The 23,068-nt window shown below is 37.7% G+C and overlaps 1 protein-coding gene across 2 annotated transcripts in view; it reads right to left on the minus strand.

Annotated features, from left to right (window-relative positions):
* Window positions 1-23,068, minus strand: part of adgrd1 (adhesion G protein-coupled receptor D1) — a 161,368-nt gene that overhangs the window by 24,946 nt on the left and 113,354 nt on the right. For both annotated transcript variants that reach the window (XM_039772048.1, XM_039772047.1), the window contains 2 exons: window positions 14,964-15,030; window positions 2,246-2,337 (listed from right to left, as the gene is read on the minus strand). In XM_039772048.1, coding sequence (XP_039627982.1) covers window positions 2,246-2,337; window positions 14,964-15,030 — 159 coding nt within the window. The remainder of the gene's footprint in view (window positions 1-2,245; window positions 2,338-14,963; window positions 15,031-23,068) is intronic.

Genomic DNA, 23,068 nt, shown 5'->3' on the forward strand with positions numbered 1-23,068 from the left:
ATTTCAATAGCTGAAACCACAAGGTAGAGTCCTATTTCCTTTTCTGTTCACTCAGTACACTTCAGATTATATACAGTATAAGATACATCAAAATCCAAAAATGTAAAGTCATTAGTATCCTCTATGAATGTAGATGCCCTGAAATCTTCTTGCAGTGTCTCATCGGTTGAATTTTCAGGACTGCTAATCCTTCATTAGGGCCAGACATAAAACAGAACCTAAAACTACATGATTTAAAAATGTGCACTTCCTAAGGCTTTTATATACATAGACATAAGGTCATAGTAGGGTACTTGCTTTTAAATATGTAAAACATTACAAGATATGACCATTTATTCAAAAGCATCCCCAAGGCAAACAGACTTCAACTTTAATTTCAAACCCACCTACCTTCAGAGACCATTAAATTGGAATCACTAAAAATCAGATGGGCTGATAACGTCAATATTCAATTAAATTACTGACTGACTGTGAAATTCTTGAGAAAATGTAGACACATGAATGTTGTACTATACAATAACATCCAATAATAAACTGGGGAGAACTCTTGCATTAAACTTGAGCATGTAACCAGTATCTATATATATAATTCACTAAGGCAAGACACCCATGGAAAGGCAAGACACCCATGGAAAACACGCCGGAAGGGGCATGGATTCACTAAGCTGCCGACAAGTAAGACACCTATGGCGCACGCAGGAAGGAGCCACGCCCACTAACTCCAAGACCATTGGATACAACGACAACTCGCAGAGCCACGCCCACGAATTCAGACGCGACGACACAGAAAGAACAGCGTCATTTATATTCGTCTGTCGTGGAGGCCTCATGTACTTCTGAGCCACCTTGACTGTTCATAGAGGCATGTTTCTCGCGGAGGTGAGTCGCCATATGCAGCATGTGAAATGGTTTGCGAGGGGTATCCCATGGAATCCTTAAAACAATCCTTTACAACTGAGGTTAAAACACAATGAAGTAAGCAGTCTTTAAGAACCGACTTTTCGGTTACGACGCACGACCGCGTGCACCATAGCAAACTGTTTTACACGCTACATACAGCAATTCGCATCCGCGACAAACATGCGTCTTCTTCACTCACGGACAATTATATGTTGCTCTCTCCAGAGTTCCATCTTTTCATTCACTTTCTGTTGTATCCTCAAACCCTCCATTTTTAGACAACTGTGTCTTTCCAGAAGTGTTCAACCATCAATAAATAATTATGCGGCGTTTGTTATGCCGCGGGTTCACTATTGTGTTGTATTTTGCTCTCTCCAGAGTTTCATCTTTTCATTCACTTACTGTTGTATTCTCACACCAACCCGTTTTAGACAACCGTGTCTTTCCAGAAGTGTTTAGCATTCAATAAATAATTATACATGAGATTGAGCGTGTGTCTAGACGTGGGTAAGCCATTGAACCCCATTCGGGATGCAAACCGTGAAATTCCCACTAAGTGCGACTCATACGCTCCCACTGTTTTCGTCCCTACTCTTTGTACACACCCCCTCCCACCTCGCTACTACCATGGTCGGGTGTCTTGGTGGATTATATTTAGAAAAGCAGCCAAAACCGCACAGAGCAATGAAAAGTCTACATGAGTCACAGGTGATTAAGTGACAAGTTGGAGGTGGGCACATGAGCGGGCAGTGCATACTGAACGAGAAATCAGCAGACTAGCATGACGGAGGGAGCTGAATGGACGTCCTTCTCTCCTCCCGTTCCACACTCCGCGACTGAGTGCCGTGCACCCCTATCCCTCCGTCTGGCAGGAGAAGGCGTGAAGTCGGTCCGCCAGTTTTCAGTCACGGACGATTGTGTGTTGGTTCGTTCCGTGCATTGTTACAATGTTGCTTTTCTTGCTGATTTATTACATTACCGATTTTTCAAATGTTAATTTTCTCCCTGTGCTTAAAAATCATTAAAAAACCGGCCTGATTATGCGGCGTATGGTAGTACTAAAGGTTTTAGACAAAATCACATTAAATTGGATTATTAAAGATTACGGTTTGCAAAGTTGTTTTTCTTATTGTTTAGAATGTTGATTCATTTCTTGAATAGGCACACTGGCCGACACATGCCTATCAGTGCTTAAGCTCAACTCTTGGGTGACATGCTGTATACTACAAACTTTCATAATGCCCTCGATAACTCCATCAAATTAAGGTAACAATATTTTCAATAATGGGATTTTTTTTTTCCAGCAGCAGATTTTGTCATCTATTCTTAACAAAAAAAGACTTACTTGACTGCATTTGCATCTCCATGTACTTTGTAATTATCTGCACTGATTCGGGAGATGATTCTTGTTACTGCTATCAAAATGCCAATGTTTACCTGAAATGAGAAGAAAAATGTAAGGAGCTAACAACAAATACCTGCTACATGGTAAGTATCAACTAGTTTGACATCTACTGTATGTGTTTAAAAGGTCTCTCTGAGATTCCATTCATCCACTTTACATAGTCATCTTTAACAGTGGGACTCAATTTCCTTGTATGCTTCTCCATCATCTTTTTGCATTACCTATTTAGTCTACATCACAAAGCACCTCTTTACTTAGTCAGTCTCTACCTTTCACTGACCCAATCAGTCTGAGACTCCTTCTCATCCTGACTATCTGTCACTACACCTATCCCTTTGATTTTGAATGTCTCATAAGAATATAGGAAATCTGACAAATTGTAGGAGAACATTCAGTCCATGAAGCCTGCTGTGTAGCTAATAGCTAAGCTGTCTCATTATCTTATCCTGATACTTCTTAAAGATTATCAAGGTTTCTGCTTCAGCTACATGATCCGTACTAATCAGTCTCAGTACTACTTTCCCCATCCACCTGATCATTCTCGCCTCAATTGTTTTCAGTTTTCTTGTATTCCATTTTGATCGATCTTGTCTCACTACTATACACCAAATAACTTCTCACATAGCTCAGATAAATGTGCCCCTTCTATGCTTAAAATCCCCTATTAGTCAGAATGGAGAACAGCTCCCAGAACTTTTTCCATGTGTATTTCACATTTCATTTAATCCATAAATGATTTATCTCTATTTTCATTTACTCTGTAATATAAGTTGTAGTATGTTAAGTCATGCGTACATCCATTACAAATCTTTAAATGAAAACCTGTTTTTCTCCATTGCTGGACATAGTATTTGTATTTAAGGTAAGTTTATTAATTCCTTGTAGGACAAATACAAATGAACAATCCTGAGCACTGTATGCTTCTTCACGGCAATTTCTACTTAGCTGTGTAAGTGAAATAAAGCAACATAGTGTGCAGGTTCTAGAACCATGTCCTAGAAATGTTGACAACTAAAATGCATGCTCACTCATATACTTGGCTGTATACTATTTAAGAAAACAAACATTTACTTAGTGTATTTACAATGCATGTTGCTGCCATGGATGTTCAAAGATCAGGGAAGTCACTGAAGTGAATGGAACATTATTCAAGTCCTTTGCCAATTTAGCTATCTCCTTATTAAAAGAATGGATCAAAATGATTTTATGCTGAGGCACTTTATATGGTAATGAAATGAAACCTTCCTCCTTATCCAATAACCATCTTCACACTTGAGATATTATTTTTGTTGACACGCTTTCCAACCCCAGCAAGAAATCATTTGCAGAGTGCACCAGAGGGTTGTATTGTATTTTGCATTTCCTAATGGAATTGCCTTCTCTTGCTACATTTTCACTAACTTACAGGCACAGACAGCACAGGGAATAGCTCTTAATCCAGTCAGGTCCAACGCTCTTAAATGTTGACATTCACACACACTTTTTTTTCTTTAATAATGAGAGAGAAACATTTGAACTCTTCCTTCTGAAATTCCAGCAATATTTAATCATGATTTTATTAGCAAAGACAATATTAGGCTGGTGTGCGATAAAAACTTTGATATCTGGACAAAGAATTAATATATATATCATTACCATTTTGCAGAGAAAAGTATGAAAAACCCACTACAGAAAATGAACTAGCCTTAGCCACTCTTAGAGCTCAGAGAAAGGATCATTTTTTGTAGTATACTCGTGTCCTGCCTTTGCACTCCCTGGTGGCTAGATGGATTGCTGCCTTTTTCCTCTCCATGTGCATTTAATATGTAAAAGAGACATCTAGTAATTGTTGTCATACTGACCAATGTGCCTTGCAAAACATTGTAAATTACAAAATAAACTAGAAACTTTGCTAGGACATTTAAGTAATGGTTCTGCACTCTGCATTTTAGGATAATGTCAGTCAAAAACGTATTTAAAATAAGCAACAGTGCAAACAGTCAAAAGTAATATTACAATAGATTTTTTTTTGTGTAAGGTATTTCATATTGTCTGTTTAAAAATAGTTGCAGGATGTAAGATACAGAAAAAATATTAAGCTCAAACTTTATTTACTGACTAGAAGGTATTCTCAGAAGGCAAAGATTACTCATATAAACAAAACATGTTCAAAACTGCTAGATCCAGTTCAGGTGTTCAGTTATTATTTTTGAATATAATACAGCATTTCCAAAAGAGGGCTATGCAAAAAATGAAAAATAATATTACAGTCAGTTTTTCAAGGATGCTTTGGAATGATCATTCACAAAACTTTCTGCACTGGAAATGTAAAAGACATACTGTAGAATAACATTCTTGAACATGCTTCAACCCGTCAAGGGTGTTAATGGGGCAGGGCTTCACCCAAGAGGTGAAAACCAGTACAGGCATAAACCAGTACTCCAGTCCATTGCAGTGCACACTCATGCATGAACCCACACTGACATAGTGTCAATTTGGGATTGATATTTATCCTAACAAGTAGGATGTGGGGAGGAAAGCCAGAGTAGCCAGACAAACACCACACAGATAGATGAAGAACATGCAAAGACTATACACACAGCGGCCCAGTGCAGGATATGAAGCCAGGATACTCAACCCGGAAGCACTAACCAGTGCACCACCGTGCTGCCTTACTCAGACACCATTGTTTTCATGTAGTACTTTTCATGTAAAGTGTTTTAGGTAAAGAAAATGAGAATAGGATTAAAGCTAATACTTGGTTTGTTTTTCTCCTTTCTTCATGAGCACTATTTCCATCAATGTTTCAAATTGGTTACCATTTCAATATTAAGTCTTTCAGAGAGAAAAACATTTTATTTTAACATATACTGATAACCAAGCAAAAATAACATTCTTAATCCTGCTTAATCCAATTCAAGGTTTCAGCAGGTCAGAGCTTACCCTGGCAGAACTCTGTATCTCTCTTTTAAATAAGAAAAAAAAAAAAGAACTCAATTATCTTTTTTTCAAAATGTGCAGTAGATAACATTTAGTATCATGTATTACAATGGCTCACTCCTTAAACTGATAGGACATGTGTAACTTTGCACCTGTGGCTTGGCTGAGACTTTTGTCCCATAGTTGCACTTCTCAAGCATTGCTACAGAAGGCGATTGAATGTGAGGGACTGGAGTGGGCCAAGTGGTAACAGAGAGTAAAGCAGTAGCATGTGGTTGGAATTTCTTAAAAATCTTTTGCAGGAGAAGGATGATTAGCAGTCAATTTCTTTCCATTATATTTAAGTGACTGCAAGTGTAAAGCCTTTTTTATTTGTCCAAATGTTTCCTAATTCCTAATTCCAGCGATCTTAAACTTGCTTAATGAAAAAAAAATCTGTTTTTTATAAATTACATTTTTGTAGTAATTTATTTACTGAAGTGAGACAAGTAAATGGCAATACAGTTCTTTGGCCACTCACCTCTTTTCCGTTTGTTAATGCAAATGGAGAAAATATAAGACACAAAGGAAGAACAAGGTCAATAGACTTTGCACACAGTCCATGATAATTACAAACATTTCTTATTGACTCTTATAAACACAAAATCAAATCAAATCTATCAAATCAATTTCTGTTGGTCACATGCAGTTATACTCAGTACAGACTATAGTGAAAAGCTTAGTCACCGAAATCGAAAGACTGCGAATTGCCAAAGTGGTACAAAAGCAGATCATTTTACCAGGTGTTTCAAAAGTCCCATGGGCAGACTATTAAATGGACAGGCCCAACTTCTTGGTGATATCTAAGGGCATAATTTGTATGAAGAAAACTTAACTGAGAGAATTCATCTGCCCTTTATGCCACTGTGCCACAGATACACAGAATCTGATTTTTGTTATATGCCTGTGTTGCGTTTTTTGACTTTTATTCACAATTGCTCTTTTTAATTTTACTCTACTGTATGTTGTATATTTAATACTATACTGTTATCTTTTTTGCTTTGTAAAGTACCATGTGGTTGTGTATGCTGTTAATGGCGTTATGTCAGATAATGATTGATAGTGACCAGGCAAAGTTGCAAGTTCATAAGCAAAAGAAGAAAAAACTAAGATGGAAATAAATGAAAGATAAAATGTTATGGATTTACGTCTGAAAAAGAAATGTGGCAGTAGTGCAAACTGTGAGGACTGAAGTGAACTGTCATTTTTAAACTCGATTAAGCAGGAAGAGTTCTTATGGATGTGTATTGAGTTTTATTGAGGTTTCATCTAACTGAAAAATAATAACACATACTGTGTTATTGCAAGCAGATTCATTTTATTGCCTTTTCTATTTACACATCAAATGCAAAGAGAACTTTTTGTTGTATGAAACCTGATTGATTACAGCTGTAGCAGAGGGCACAGAAACATGAGCAATTCATTTAGGCATTCCCCTTGAGGGGCAAAGCTCAATAATACATTCTTATTCATTTTTATGATAGACTTGAGATGTGCAACACTTTGTAAAATGTTACATTTCATTTCTTATGAAAAAGTCCAACTGCTCAGCAGTATATGGAGAAAATAATGAATTTATCCTAAGAGCAAACCTTATAAGCTACACAAGAAAAAGTGAGGCCATAGTGAAGCGACAGGAGGCCCATAAAACACCTCCTAGCTTCTGGGGGGCAGCAAATAGTTCCTGATAGAGACATATTGGGACATATTGGCCCTGTAAAGAACAGCAGTCATGTTTTACCATCTTTTAATAGTGAAAAATACTATTTTTACTAATATACGTACTAATTTTTACTAATACTAATACTTCATATAGGAGCTTTTCAAAAAATTGTGGCATGACAAGATGTAGCTATTATTGTATAAATCACCAGAAAAGAGTAGATTGGTGGCATTACCGCTCTAGTGTTGAGTTGAGTGAAGAATTCATATCCCAAGAGTCAACACAGTGATGTCATGTAACCCATACAGAACCAGCCTGCTCCCTATCTGCCACACTGATTCATAAGTTTTTGAGTTCTTCCCTCAGCAATAAACTAGACCAGCAGTGTCACCAATCCACTATACAAAAAGGCTACACTGTTTCACACCACTATTTTTTTTTTCTAAGTTTCAACATAAAATTGGACTTTTTATTATTAAGATAGAAAACCAAGACTCCTTTTAGCTGTACATGTAGGTCAGGGGCTACTTCAAAGAAGCCAGTAACAAGTGTAGGGACAGCCATAGATGAATCCACCTCTGACGAAAGAAGTGATCTTGAGGACTGTCATGAAAGTAAAACTTCTATTAGAGTTTTAAGGCTTTTGATTATAAATACTATAACTTTCAACTTAGACTCATTTGATGAGCTGGGCAAAGACTAGCTGGAGAGGATTAGGCAGCCAAGGTTTAGAAAGTAATAGAAAGAGTTTGGGTGAGAATGGGGTGATTAACTTTAGATGTTAGTGGCACAGAACAATGACAGTTGGCGCAAATAAGGCTCAGTTTAGAAGTAGCTTTATTTTGTATTTGGCTTGTTTCTGTTGTATCCTTTATTTATAATGTAAATTTGATCATTTTATGTAAATCAAATTAAGGAAGTGAGTTGGGTGAACCGGATTTTTCCTGTAGCAGTGTGATGCCAAGATGCTTTGTTCTGTTTCCGTACAGAGATGGTAATTTTTTTGATTATTTGTATATTACTTGTAGCAAAGTCAACATTTAATGAGACTCTCAGTAAGGTGCATACCGAAATTTTACTCAACCACCTTGGTGGATTAGTATCTTTGCCATCAAAGTAAATTAACTGCACTTGTTTAAAAAAGCAGGTTATTAGAGTTCAATGATAACAAAGGATTAAAAAAATCAGGTAATTCCTTGTGTTGCAGAGTAAAAGCCACAGTGACAGACAGAACAAAACAAAATCCCAGAACAGGCTGTGCAGTACTTACTCAGAGGTTTTTCGGGCCTAGTTTCTACTATGATTAAGCTTTTTGCAGTACTCAGGGTCTACAGGTTTTAAGTGATGTCACAGACAAAGTAATTCATTTTTGTAGTTTTAAATGACACAATTTCACTATAAGAATGTATTTTTGGTGTATAGTCCATAAAAGCTAGAAACTTGAGTTACACTTACACTTATCTTTGTTGAACCTGTGATAGTAATACTAATAGCATAAAGTATTACTTTGGCTGGCAATTTAATAACAATAAAGAGTTTTATTTTACCTTGACCCACATAAAATACTCCAGGTTTCAATAAAATAACTGACTTTGTAAGGATTAGTGTTTTTCTGTGCTTCATGTACTAGGACTCTGATATATGTGGTGGAATTCACGCTTGTGTCTGAACGTGAACATTAGAACACTTTAGACGAGAACAGACCATTCAGCCCAACAAAGCTCACCAGTCCTATCCATTTAATTCTTCTAAAAAACATCAAGTCTAGTTTTAAAAGTCCCTAAAGTCCTACTGTCTTCCACACTACTTAGTAGCTTATTCCATGTGTCTGTGGTTCTCTGTCCAAAGAAAAACTTTCTAAAATTTACCGTTAACAAGTTTCCAATAGGGTATAGTACAAAAGAAAATGTAGATTCAAAGATGAATGAACTTGGGTGGACTTTGATCTAGTAATCAATATCATTCATGGGATGCTTTAGCTGATGATCAGATGAAAACGATCACAATTGTTTTGCCCTTTCCTGACGTCACTCCTTGGTCGTCAATGTTTCTTCTTCTGATGTGACTCCCAGACAAGGAATATTTATTTTAAAATTCCACATGGGATTCCGGAATATGTGATGTTACACACATTTGATTGGCTGCTTGTCCTTATCATAAATGACTTCACTTACAGTCTGTTTTGTCTTGGTAGAGAAATATATTACTCTGCTTTCCCCTTTTGTATTATTAATATGTAGCCTTTGTCAGAATGCCTCAAATCTCACAGACTTACCGCTGTTTATAAGGTATTGTACCATATAACTTCTCCCCATCTTCCCTTCTACATCTATATCCTCAGGCAATTAGTTGTAGTAAAAGACAAGCAGGAGTTAAGTTACACAGAAAATAATGTATTATTGATAATATTCATAAATAATAACAATATGCAAAGTACATTTGAATATTGGCAACCATACAACCTGATAAATGGTGATGTGTAGTTTCAGGCGGCACACAAATTTGTTAGTTTCTTAAAAATGTCTCTAGTTAAGGCATCATTTGTGGTCAGCTTTCTTCAGAACAGGCCGCATTCCTGTCTCAATATGGCTGCCGAGCTGTGCTCTTTATTGTGTTGTTCTTTTCAGTTCATGGTGTGTGAGATGCTCTTTCAGCAGTTTGGTAAGAGAGAGGGAGCTGGGTAAAGCAGGCAAATTTAGAGGTTTTCTGTCCAGCCCCTACAGCCAATAGGATGTCACGGTACTTAAAAGCTTGTGACACAAGCCAGTTCCAAACAGCCATACTTGAGACCAATGGGGGGACAGAACACCTTCACACCTGCCCCCAAAACCACATGTTAAGGTAAAGCTTGGCAGTTAGGCAGCCTGGCTTTCCTGTGGGCGTTGAGAGAGAGACTTTAGCAGAGACACACTTGCCAAACTGGTTTGAGGCACTTCCTCCAAACCCTGCCGAAAAATTCAAAGAGACCCATTCCTAAAAGGGCGGGGGGCTGGGGGATAAACATCAATGATTCTCACTAATGTAACACTAATATTATATTGCTTTGCCTAAGTTACAAATAAAGACATACAAACAAATTTCACATCACAACACAGTTTTTTAAGTATTTCTGGCATTTCTACCTTTTACAAGCTGTAAAACAATTTGGCAATTCTTAATCCAAGGGGAACACACCCATTCACAGGTTATAAAGTAATCAAAATAGCCTGATGCATCATCCTGGTCTTCTACTTTGTCTGCACAGAAATGCTTTGATGTTGATTACCTCCTTGAGTGTTAGGTTCACAATGTCCATCTTGAGCAAAATATTTGCTTTAAGGTGATACAATTCAGGAAGGGAAGGCACTTTGATATTAACTGTCCTTGTAAGATTAAGTTCATTGTTGTTTGTGTGGGCAAAAAAATAGAATATAAAATTTAAAATACACAACACTGCAGGCCTCACCAGTGCATTGAGCATAACCTCCTTGGATTTGTATAACCTAACATTCTTTTAGCAATTCTTTTAGACTCCTTAATGGCTTCTGAACACTGCCTGTCAGCTGATAGTGATGAGTCCACTACAACTCCTAAGGTGTACTTTTGATTTTCAGACTTCCCATTGTGTATTCAAAACTAAGATTTTTAATTCCTACCTGTAATACTTAACATTTACTGACATTACATTTCATCTGCCACAGATCTGCCCAGGCTTGCATGTTGTGTAAGTCCCTCCGTGATGTTTCAACGAATTTGAGATTATATGACAATCCTCCTAGCTTGGTATCATTTACAGATTTAACCATCTTGTTATTTACATTTCTTTCCAAATCATTTTTATATATTAAAAACTAACAAAATACCCGCACTTCGCAGCGGGGAAGTAGCGTGTTAAAGAAGTTATGAAAAAGAAAAGGAAACATTTTAAAAATAACATAACCTGATTGTCAATGTAATTGTTTTGTGACTGTTATGAGTGTTGCTGTCGTCAAGGATTTGATTATCATTATTTCTTTCAGTCAGGTTCGTATTTGGAGGACGTGTTGTGTTCAAGTTAAATTTCGTGTTTGGCAACCGTTGTAAAGATAACAGGTTATCTTCATCAAAGTGTTCACTACTCAAATCGCTAAAGGCAAGGAGGCGCATATTTTGAACGAAAAGGGAGAAGACAGCGAAGGAGCGGAAAAGTGAGAAGGAAAACTGTTTAAATAAAGAACTGGGAAGGTGAATGGAAGGAAGGAGCCAGCGGTAAAGCAAGGAAGACTCCGTAATAAGGACGGTTGGGTGCAGGTAGAAGGTGTAACAATAGGATTGTTAAGCCTTATGATAATGTTCCCGCACGGAGGGTTTAGAGAGACGCACCGGGAGAAGTATAGAATAGGGAACCCCGTGTGACTTTTCTGCTGTTCTCCTTCGACAGTTCTGTGGCTCTGGATATTTGTATGCACCTCTCTAAACTTGCATCACTGGTTCCGCACACAATTTGGTCACGTATAAGGGAACTTTTAATCTCCCCGAAATTGCATGTACCTGCTAACACTTTCAGATCTGTGATGTAGTTGTCTATATTTTCTCCCCTTGCCTGATTTCTTGAAAAAAATCTGTACCTCTCTACAGTTTCGTTTATTTTCAGGATGTAAAGTTCATCAAATTTACATATCATCAAGCTCATGGTTAACTCATCAGGTCTTACATCACCGGTCAGCGCCTGACACAATTCTCTGCTGCTCTCTCTAATAAGATAATGGAATAACCTGACCTTAGTGTTTTCCTCTGCCTCTGGCATTGCAAGTTGTGTGAATAATCTGAACTCGTCCTTCGATGTTCTCCATGATTTCTCCAGGTCTTTAGCATCGAGGCTTAATGTCAGCGGCGGTCTCAGACCCTCCATTTTCCTTTCGTGTTAGCGTCTCCGCATCCTCAACTTTTAACTGCAAACTGGCGTGACTTTCGGCGCAGTTCCGTCACCTACGCTGCCACCATGTTTCTCTCTCGAGATTATTAAAAGGCACAGACACATGCTTCCAGTTTATGTCTGTTTATTTCACAGTAGTTAAAGCCAGAACAAAGTCAGTTCACGTGAGCTGCTTGGAGTACATGCATCGAAGGTTCTCAGCTGTGCTTGAGCTATCTTGCGCGATCATGCGACGTCCACGGCTTTATTTAATGTTAGCTAAGACCCGGCACTTAAAAGTTTCTCTCACACTTTTGCTGAGTTTGTGCCAAACACTAGTCTATCCCTGACCATCTCATCTTCATTTGCATAAGCACAGACCTTCACCCGCGAATATTTAACAGCAGTGTGTCTATTGGATTGCTGCCGACGGACGGCCTTATATGGGCAGGCACTCAATTACGTGGGAGGCGTGATGATGCGGGACACAACTCCGCCTCACACTGCGACCGAGCTGCAGGTTATGGCCGTATATATGTACGAAAGAAGGTTCTAGTTATGACTGTTATGCGTAGAATTTCAAAATGAAACCTGCCTAACTTTTGTAAGTAAGCTGTAAGGAATGAGCCTGCCAAATTTCAGCCTTCTACCTACATGGGAAGTTGGAGAATTAGTGATGAGTGAGTGAGTCAGTCAGTCAGTCAGTCAGTGAGAACTTTGCCTTTTATTAGTATAGATAGTAGAGGCCCTAGCACTGACCACTGACGTGGTCACTGCAGGACATTAACATTATTTTTTTTCTAATCCATTCTTGTGTAGCTTTGGCTTTTGACTTGGAATTGTTGTTATATTGGAAAACTGATCTTCTACAAGGGCATAGGTTTCTCACAGACTACATCATATGCCCCTCTAGAATTTCCCTGTGTTTTGCTAAATTTCTTTTGCATGCTACATTTATAAGCCTTCCAAGGTCTGCTGGAGAGAAGCATCCCCACAGCATGATGTTACTGCCACTGTGCTTCACAGTGGAGCTGTGTTTGTGATAATATGCAGCACAATATGACATTTAGTCTGATGGCCAAAAAGCTCAATTTTTCTCTTATTAGACTACAAACCTTCTTCCAGCTGACTTCAAACTCTTCCATTTGCCTTCTGCTGAAGTATTGTGTGTTTTTTAACAGTGGCTTTCTCTTTGCCACTCTCCCAGAAAGCTGTAGCTGATGAAGCAACAATTGTTGTCTGCAGCTTCTCCAGGCCCATTAACTATAACTTGTAACTCCTTCAGATTTATCAGAGGTCTCTAGAAGGCCTTCCTCACTAGTCTTCTTGGTTTTTGTGAACAGCATACTCTAGGCAGATGTACTGCTGTTTCATACTCTTTGCATTTCTTAAAAATTGATGTAATTGAACCCCAAGGGATAGTCAGTGGTTTTGATATCCCTAAACTTGTTTTCATACACCTTTTAATGGAGTTGCTCATAGTGTTCTTTTGTCTTTATTCTGTAAATTAGGCCAAAATACTGACTCACCACAAGTTGGAACATCTAGATATGGGTGTCTATATAGATCTACAGTCTACATAATTTACTGTATGTCATGTATATCAGTTGTACTATAAATTGAAATCTCTTGACTACAGATAGATGATCTCCATTTAACTAATTATATGACTTTTGAAACCAATTGGCTGTATCATATATGATTTAGTTGAGTCATATTAAACAGACTGAATACTTATGTGATGAATTATTTTGTAAATACACTTTAAACATCTTTGCAAAGATTGTTTTTCACTTGATATTAAAGAGTCTTTTTCTTTTGATCAGTGTCAAAAAAGCCAAATTAATCCACTGTGATTCAATGTTGTGAACAACAGAATACAAAAACCAAGGTGATAAATGCCTTGCATAGGCACTGCACATGCCAACATGATTCTACTGACATGTTTAGGGGTTAATGGACAATGTTTTTACCAAATTTCAATGAGTAGATTTCAGCTTGTCAGTTGTCATTGACATATTTGTGATCATGCTTATGTCTCTGTCCACAAATAATTGGACAGAGACAACTTTTTTCTCATTTTGGTTCTGTACATTACCACAATGAATTTTAAATGAAACAACTCAGATACAGTTGAAGTGCAGACTTTCAGCTTTAATTCAGTGGGTTGAACAATAAGATGGCATAAAAATGTGAGACAACTAAAGCATTTTTTAGCACAATCCCTTTATTTCAGGGGCTCAAAAGTAATTGGACAAATTAAATAACTTGGTTGAAAACCCTTTGCTGGCAATGACAGCCTGAAGTCTTGAACTCATGGACATCACCAGATGCTGGGTTTCCTCCTTTTTAATGCTCTGCCAGGCCTTTACGGCAGCGGCTTTACTTTCAGTTGCTGTTTGTTTGTGGGCCTTTCTGTCCGAAGTTTAGTCTTTATTTGCTCTTTTTACATTTGCAGTTAATACAAATGTATGCATTTGTCTCTGTCCATATATTTATGGACCTAACTGTATGCATACCTGAGTCTCACACATGTTATTCTATGCAGTTTTCTTGCTCCTCACCAATAATGTGCACTATCTTAAGCATACTGATGTGTGACACTTGATCCAACTCTACAGTCAGAAGAACAGCAGTATTAAAAATTGTACAGATTTTAGATTGTATAATACTGTATAAACATCATGCTAACAGTTAATGTTATAATAGTTATGTGGCAAAAAGGTTAGAAAAAATTATGGTTTAAGCAATAGCACTCATAATTTATGCTCATAAGGTCTGTGTTCTTTAAAAGGATGTTGATGTACTCAGTATATTAAAATTGGTGCTTAGCAGACACTGCTCCTTATTACTCTGTTAAGGGTTTCATGGTGTAAATAATGTGGATGTTTTTTCATTTTTAATTAACATTCTTGGAGCTTCAGGGAAACATACTTATACATTAATACACAAAGACATCAAGGTGTCCATTGACAACCAAAGAAATGCAAAAAAGAAACATGATCTAAAATGTGTTATAACATTTACTTTAATCTGTACTTAAAATAATGACTGCTTCACAGCAGTAAAAATACCCTTGTTAAAGAGTTATTGACATAACAGATAACTGTTATTTTTCCCTTTTTTAAATTTGCCAAGATATTTAATTAGATAGTTTTGCTTACCACAATCACAAACAAGGCTGGTGCCACAAATGCCCAGATTGCTCCAGTCTTCAGAGAAAGCCAGCAGCTGGATCAAAAGGTAAAAAACACGCCAATGTATACATTTGTATTAACTGAAAATGCAAAAAGAGCAAATAAAGCAATGGAGAAAGTCATCAAAGCTATACCAGGATCATGCAGTCTTGAATATAAAGGGATATTAAGAGTGTAATTAATGTAATAAGTTACATATTTTAATTAATACATAAATTAGGTTAAACGGGGCTCAGATATTGTGCTAGGGGACTATCCATATAAAGTGTGAATGTGTTTCTGCTTAGGTCTACACAGCTTTTCATCTTGTTAGCCCCCTTTTCGTCCTACAGTCCTTAAGGATGTGCCAGTATAGTTGCCTGGTGATTTCAAATTGTCCCTTTGTGAATGTGAGTGTGGGTGTGAGTGAGTGGACCCTGTATTTAACTGGTGCCCTTAACCATAGCTGTTTTGTGTCTTGCACCCAGTGCTGCTAAGCATGGCTCCAGCCTCCTACAGTCCTTATTTGGATAGTCTTGACTTGTGAATGTTACAGTATGGTATGTCACCTCATTTGTGCTTTACTGTTTGTTTCAACAGCAGACCATATTACATATTTTTTGTGGCGCACTTAACAGTGTATTTTAACGTATTTTATACAGAGTGCTACCATACAGAACTTTACAGTGGCAATTCTTAATATACACTTTGAACATTGTTCTCTCAGTCAGGAAATCAATGCTTATAATATTTAATTTCTTTGGCACTGTCTTCACAGAATATTCCAAAAGCCACAAATCTGCCTGTACAGTATATGGTTTCTTTTTCAGTGGCTGTTAATGAGACAGTTCATTTCAAAATCAAATTGCAGTTATTAAATTTTATATCATTCTTACTTTGCTTGATCACACATGCTGTATATTTACAAAGATGTGTGAAGAACAGTTACATTCAACTACACTACTTTATGCAAACCAATAATTTAAAAGTTGTTTTGAATTACAAAATGCGAGGAAGTTCTAAACAATGGGTTTGAGGCTGGACTTTGGAGGTATAGTAATTTTACTCTCATCAAGATTATATTTTTTCATATGAGCATTTTTGGAATTATGTAGGCATAACTTTAGGATAAAATTAGATTGCCTATAGTTTAACTTCATAAAACTATAAACCCAATTTACAGTATGCCACTGGTCAGCTGTATTCCAAAGAAAATACATTGTTAGGCGCAAGAAACATTTAAATAAGACAGTGTATAAAAAGGGCTTGTCTTGCCATTTGGATTTGATGTAATGTTTACAAAACATTTGGGGATTCAAAGAAAATTCTTCTAAAAACAAAAATAGCTGGTACAGTATATTTTACTGTTACCTAGATGGTCTGATATCGGGCTTAGAACACTATTTCGTCTAAGTCTTCTGCCTTAGGATAATAACCTGACTTTATTATCACTCATTGTTATGTTCACTGCAACACACACTATTTTCTAAACAGTTTCTGTAATTGAGAAAGCATAAATGGATGAGAACAAATTGTTGTTGGTCAGCAAAGGAATTAGAGAGTGACAGTGGTTTGTGGAGAATTAGAGAACACCATCTAGCCATGTTCATTACTATTCATTTTTTTCCTTTTTTTCACTCTGCTGTTTCTAGTGAGGCACTTGCCAACACAACTCTTCCCGATCACCTCCCTCCAGGTTCTCCTGCAGAATTTCCAGACAAACCCTGGCCATTTCAATCCCATACCACATTAACTAGCTCCTCTCTGTCTGCAGAATCAAAGGTTACCCTCTGAGGGTCTCCAATATTGCTGAGTTTCTCCCCATACAACGGAGAGTAAGCCCAGTGACTCTCCACAGAAACCTCATTTTGCCAGCTTAGCAAACGGTACTTGCAGTAATGTACTTTTATCTTCAGATAGACTGCTTATCAGCTGTGAGACACAGTATTCACAGTTGCATTTTGATTAATATGAAATAATCATTCTTCTAGAAAACTCACAATTTATTTACATTTTTTTGCATTTGTTCCTTGAAGAATGTAGCTGTGGATATGTGGTAATGATTTTTTTCCATTGAAGAACAATGACTTGGTATGGCGTAGTAAATTCAAATGACGAGCAGTGAAACAAATGCCTAGGTTTTAACTGGAGGTTTTGCACAGCATCATTTCAGTTGATTGCTTTTTAAATTACTAAACCATGTCAATTTTTTATTGAATTTGCTTTTGTTCAAACATGGCTTGTCATCAGTAACTGCTGTCAGCTGGCATTTGAAAAAATGTTTATTCGTAATGGCATGCTAATGGAAAAAAGAGCGCATTTTAAGTAACAAAACCCATTACACTGCCTTAAGCACCACCACACACATATTCACTAATGCAGACCAACAAACAAGAGCAAAATGGAGCAATGACTGATAAAAACCACTTGAACCAAGATAAGAGGAAATTTAGATTTCTGTGCACATGGGGCAACCAGCTGTATAATGTGTTGTTTGAGATCAGGTGCTCATTTTGCAGTGTCCTATAAAAAATATACATATAGTACATCCTATATTGAATTCTGTAGTGAGTAGCAAGGTGCAGCATATTGAGTTCAAGGTATAAGTCTTTATGAAAATGTTAATACATTTTTGTGACACAGTTAGCAACTGCTTGAATGCCCCTTTCTTACTTGAATCGACAAAGAAGCAAGGGGCAGAGATTTTCAAAGGAAGAAAAAGACACACATTCAATAGAAAGGAAATTGTGGCCATATGCATTCCCACACTAAGGAGCATGTCCACTTCTGACAGACTCAGGGAATTTGACCAAGGTTCTGTTTATTCCCATAAACATCCATAATGCTGACCGAGTGAAATTCTTTCAGATAAGTATGTATTAAATGCTTAAGAAAACTGACGAAGATTAAAAGAATGTGCATTTAAGATAGACACAACAGAATCCTTCATTTGCAAACGTAGATAGCGTGAAGATTGCTATTGTGAGATATATAGTTAACAAGAAGACCATGATATCAGTAAGTGAATGAGATAAATGGGACATCTTAGCTACATAGTAGTCAAACAAGCTGCATGGATTAAAAGGCCTCCCCTAATTTTTAAAAATGGCTTTGTAAAGAATGCCTTATATGACAATAATAGAAAAAACATTTATTTTAAACATCCATTCTTTACTGAGTGAGCTGTATACTGTACTATAATACTCATTTGACCTACATCATTTGTATGAAAAAGTGCTAGAGAAAATTTGAAATAATAATTTTTTTTTAATCAATTGATCAGTTAACTAGTGATGTGGCAGTAACATTTAAACTCTCAGTTTTTTTATCCAAATTGGCAACATCATTGAAACAGGTCAGTACAAATAAAACCATACAATACTAAAAATGTAAGAGACAGATTCTTTTCCATAGCATATGATGTTTAGTTTAAAGCTCTTGTCTTGATTAAAATCTCACTGTGTATCCCTGATTCTTACTACCTACAACCTCTAGTCTCTCTGCACATTTCTGTAGGGGGCATTCTTTGCTCTGAGTTGGACTGCCTGCTAACTGTGCCTCCTTTCCTCAGACACACAAAAAATACACACTGTTCTTGTTTAAGCACTGCAAAGTCAGTTCTCCCACTAGTTTAAACTGGTCCAGATCTCCTGAGATGTAATTACCCCTCATAAACACATTTTTAAATATGGGTATTTTTAAAATGTATAGACTTTGAATTATTGTGCTATTGTTGATTTACTCCTGCCATGAGACCTTGTCACAAAACACTGCAGGCTGTTCTAGAGTACACTAGCGTCTTATCTGACACTAAATCAACTTCAAACCTTTCCTACTGCCTCATAACGCTTATCAAGCGCTGCAATATAATCTTCTACACTCCACTAAAAACCCGTTGTACAGTTGAGATCTTCTTTACACCAGGTTTCTTATTGTGTTAGAACTCTTTTGGGAGTAAATGCTAATTAATTTCAAATGGAATACCTTACCTTTATTTTAGAGGCTGTGTCTGTCCTAATGTTCAAATACAGATTGAAGAACTATCGGCACTAGGCCTGTAGTTGTGAGTTTCAAAAGTAACATCTTGTATACTATAATACCCATTTGGTCTGCTAGCTTTGAAAACATTATTAATATACTGTCTCTTTTCCTATTATTTGTAGTTTTACACCATAGCTGCACTTGATTCACATAACACCTTTTGTTACTTACCATTACTTTGTATTTTTGTATTCTTATTTGCCCTGCTTTGTAGCTGTATTTTGTAGCTGTGCTTTATATTTGTATAGTTACTTTTGTCACATACAGTCTTTCAGGAATATTTGCAAGTTGTTCTTTGTATCTTCCATGTAAATGCTGCGTTTTTTCATTTGCATTTTTTAATTTCTTTTGAGATTGCAAATTTTTTATTCTTTTGCAATTTTAGTATCCCAGTGGAGTGTCCTGTGATGATGCACGCTGTTAGAGACACTATTTAAAATAAAGGCTGACTAGCAGATAACTTGCTAGATTGTTAGGGGGAATTTCTATTTGGGTTTTAAAGCAAAAATGAGAATTGATCAAAACTGGTCTGTTAGTTAATATTTAACGGTGTGCAACATACATGTCTTTTACTTTTTGTAGTTCAGTTTTGCTTGTTCCACTGTGTGGCGTGACTCTACAAATAGAGTGGGCAATTCATTAAGAAGACGTGCATATACACTCAAGACCGGCATCTGATGTCACTGCATGTTATTGGGCAGTAAGGTGACATTTAGCTGGAAACTTCCCGTATCTTGTCGCAGGGTGAAACCTAAGACTCAAGTCCCTTGAGACATAAGCGCACATACAAAATGAATATCCCTCTGAATATGGATTTATAATGTGGTTCTTTCTGGACAGGGTCATGAAGTTAAAGAAAGCACTATTATTAAATTTTAATCTTAAAACAAAAGCTTGCTTCTTACTTGACAGTAGAGGTCAGTTATTGCTATGTCTATTAAGTTATTGCCTTTTAAATACACTTGGAATGTGTTATTTCTAGAGGGCAATTAGCTAGGGCACTGAACAGACAGGCCTGAAGAGTCCTTGTCAGAAAACATCTGAGACTGCGTTTAGCACAGTTACTCAGAGAGAGCCATTAGTGCTTACTTCTCTCAGGTACCCTAATAATAACTCCAACACTCTCTGAAAATGACCTGGCTGTGTCATTCTCTTTTAATGTATTGTTGCACATCACCTCCTGGCACCATGTAGATATTTCAGTGAACAGCTGCAATGGAAATCTTGCATTGCTGACATGAGACAATAGCAGCTAATGAAAAAGACCAGAAGAAAGGGATCATTGTCAGTAAGTCTAAGGAAAATGTACATTTTCTTTATAAACCAAACGCAAGTTTACCAAAACTTTAGAAACTGTATGAATTTTTTTTTCAAGGTCTGTTATAAATTGTTTTGCAATGCCATTAGAATGGGAAGTTAACATGAATAACAGGAGGATGCTATGTCTGTTATGACTGATGCTTTATTTGCTCTATGCAATCAACACATTGGATTTCTAACACATGTTTATTCTGACAGTAATAAATGATAATCACTCCATTCATTATTGACATTGTTTGATTCAATTTAGGGTCACAGGAGCGAGAATCTGTTTGGGCAGCATTAGAACCAATTCAGAATCACTAATTAATCTAATGCACACATTTTTGGAATGTAGAGGGAAACCAGAGTACCTGGAGAAAAACCTATGCAGAAAGAAGGAGGGTATTCAGTAACCAAATAGACACTTCCCACAGTCAGGTTTCAAACCCAGCACTCTGCAGCTGTGAAGAAGCAGCACTAACCAATGTGCCACTATACCATCTGGAAATAAGAATAGAACAGGGAAATAAACGAGTGAAGCTGCAGTTGTACGGAGTACCAACTTGTACTGGAAGTGGACCACTATGCTCTTTCCTCTTTATTTATACATTCTAGTAGTTAATGAAAGCATACCATTGTGTCTTGGCCCATATTACCAACCCAAATATTCACACTTCCAAGAGGGGACAAAGCTCCACTAACCCCAAGCTCTCAGCCTCTGCAACTATTACTTTATATCTTTTGAACATCGGCCCCCAAGGGGGAATCCCAACCTGGCATTCTAAGCTTCCATGCTAATGTATGACACGAGAATGGGCCTGGGGTGACTGACATTCTCGACATAAGGATTATTATGGTACCATCTGGTGTAGATTTCACTGACTGACATTAAGTCTGTTCCTATGGGTTTTTTCTACAGTTGTCACAAATCTGTGGATGGCTTTTCTAATTTGTATATTGTGTAAAGTACTAGTTCTCATAAAAAATTGTAACAAAAGAACATTTCATTCAACAGTTCTATACAGCAACCTCTTAAGTTCTTAAATCAGTGATCCTAGTGATGACACAAGGTCTATATACAAGTGTCTTAGCATCACCTCAGTCACAGAAAAAAGTGTTGGTGCATTAAATCATTTGTGCCCAGCACCACACCACTGCTTAATGAAAATTTTTAATATCCTATGTTACTGTTATTACTCTAAACAGTTAAGTCAAGCAAGTGGTAAGCTCCAGAGCTTCTGTCTGTTATTTTCTCTTTTTTCCTATTCAGAACTGTTGGTAGTATGCAGTTTGACTGTATGCTAGTGAACAACTATACATGGAGTTTGAAAGAGGTGAAGTATTTTATAGCATGCTGATATAGCTCCAGTGCTCTTCTTGGCAGTGGAAGGATTTATTGTTCAGCGCCTCTTACATTTTGCTATGATAAAGATAATGCATAAGTGGCTGGCATTACATTGTTATACACATAAAACACAATTCTGCTATTAAGAAGCAAAACTACAATGTTTTGTGGTTATTTGGCACTATCAAGTGTCACCTTACGCAGCAGCTGCTTCTTTTATTCTGAGAAAGCCTGAGCCACTATCTATTGGTCAGGTCAAGTTGGGGAGCATGCACTGGTACAGCACGTTGCCACACCCACCACACGACGAACCAGCTTGGGTTCCCGGTTGGCAACCCACCAGGAAGACACGAAGTCCAGTCCCACACTCCAGAAATGACAATCTATCAGCTGCAGCTATGTGTTACGTGGGTGTCCCCTTGGCCTGGTCCAGCTGCAACAGGCCCTCAACAATGAGAATCCTGCGAGCCGGATCACCCTCTGGGAATTGCGCCGCGTGGCCATAGTGCCTTAAGTGACGCTCCCTCACAATGCAGGTAATGTGCCTCATTTGGGACTGTGTGAGCAACCGCTCATTCAACATGAAGTCAAAGCAGTGGTACTGAAGGATTCTGCGAAGATACACAGTACCAAAGGAGTACAGCCTTTGTCTCAGGTTACTGGATAGCGTCCATATCTCGCAACCATTTAGCAACATAAGAAGCACCAGGACTCTAAAGACTTGGACCTACTTCCTTTTGCAAAGATATTGAGAGCGCCAAACACCCCTTTCCAGTGACCTCATGGCCCCCCATGCTCTCCCAATGCATCTACTGACTTCACAGGAAGAGTCACCAGAGACGTGAAATTTCCTGGCAAGGTAAGTAAACCTCTCCACACGGTCGACGCTCTCCCTGCAGATAGACACACTGCTGACTGTGCCCAAGGGGTCATTAAATGCCCGGATCTTGGTTTTTATACAGTACACTTGCAATTCCTCACTTAGTCTCTCAAGAGTCCAGATCAAAGCCTCCATTGACTCTATAAAGATCACCGCATCATTGGCAAAGTCAAGATTAGTGAATCTTTCTTCACCAACAGATGTCCCACAGCCATTGGACCCACGACCCTGCCCAACACCCAGTCCATGCAAGTGTTGAACAGAGTAGGAGCAGAACACACCCCAGCACTCACAGTACCAGTGTACAGATTGGACATGACAAACAGCAAGTTTAGGGGGATCCCATGATCAACTGAGTTGAGAACTTTACTAAAATCAACAAAGGCTTCAAAGAAACTCTACCGATATTCACGTTTGCGCTCAATGAGAATCCTTAATGCCAGAATGCGGTCGATGGTAGACTTCTTAGGAGTAAAACCAGACAGCTCCAGTCACTGGCAGGTGAGCAAGTGATCATGGATCCCA

The sequence above is a fragment of the Polypterus senegalus genome, chromosome 12 (assembly GCF_016835505.1).
Source record: "Polypterus senegalus isolate Bchr_013 chromosome 12, ASM1683550v1, whole genome shotgun sequence".
NCBI classification, from domain to species: domain Eukaryota; kingdom Metazoa; phylum Chordata; class Cladistia; order Polypteriformes; family Polypteridae; genus Polypterus; species Polypterus senegalus.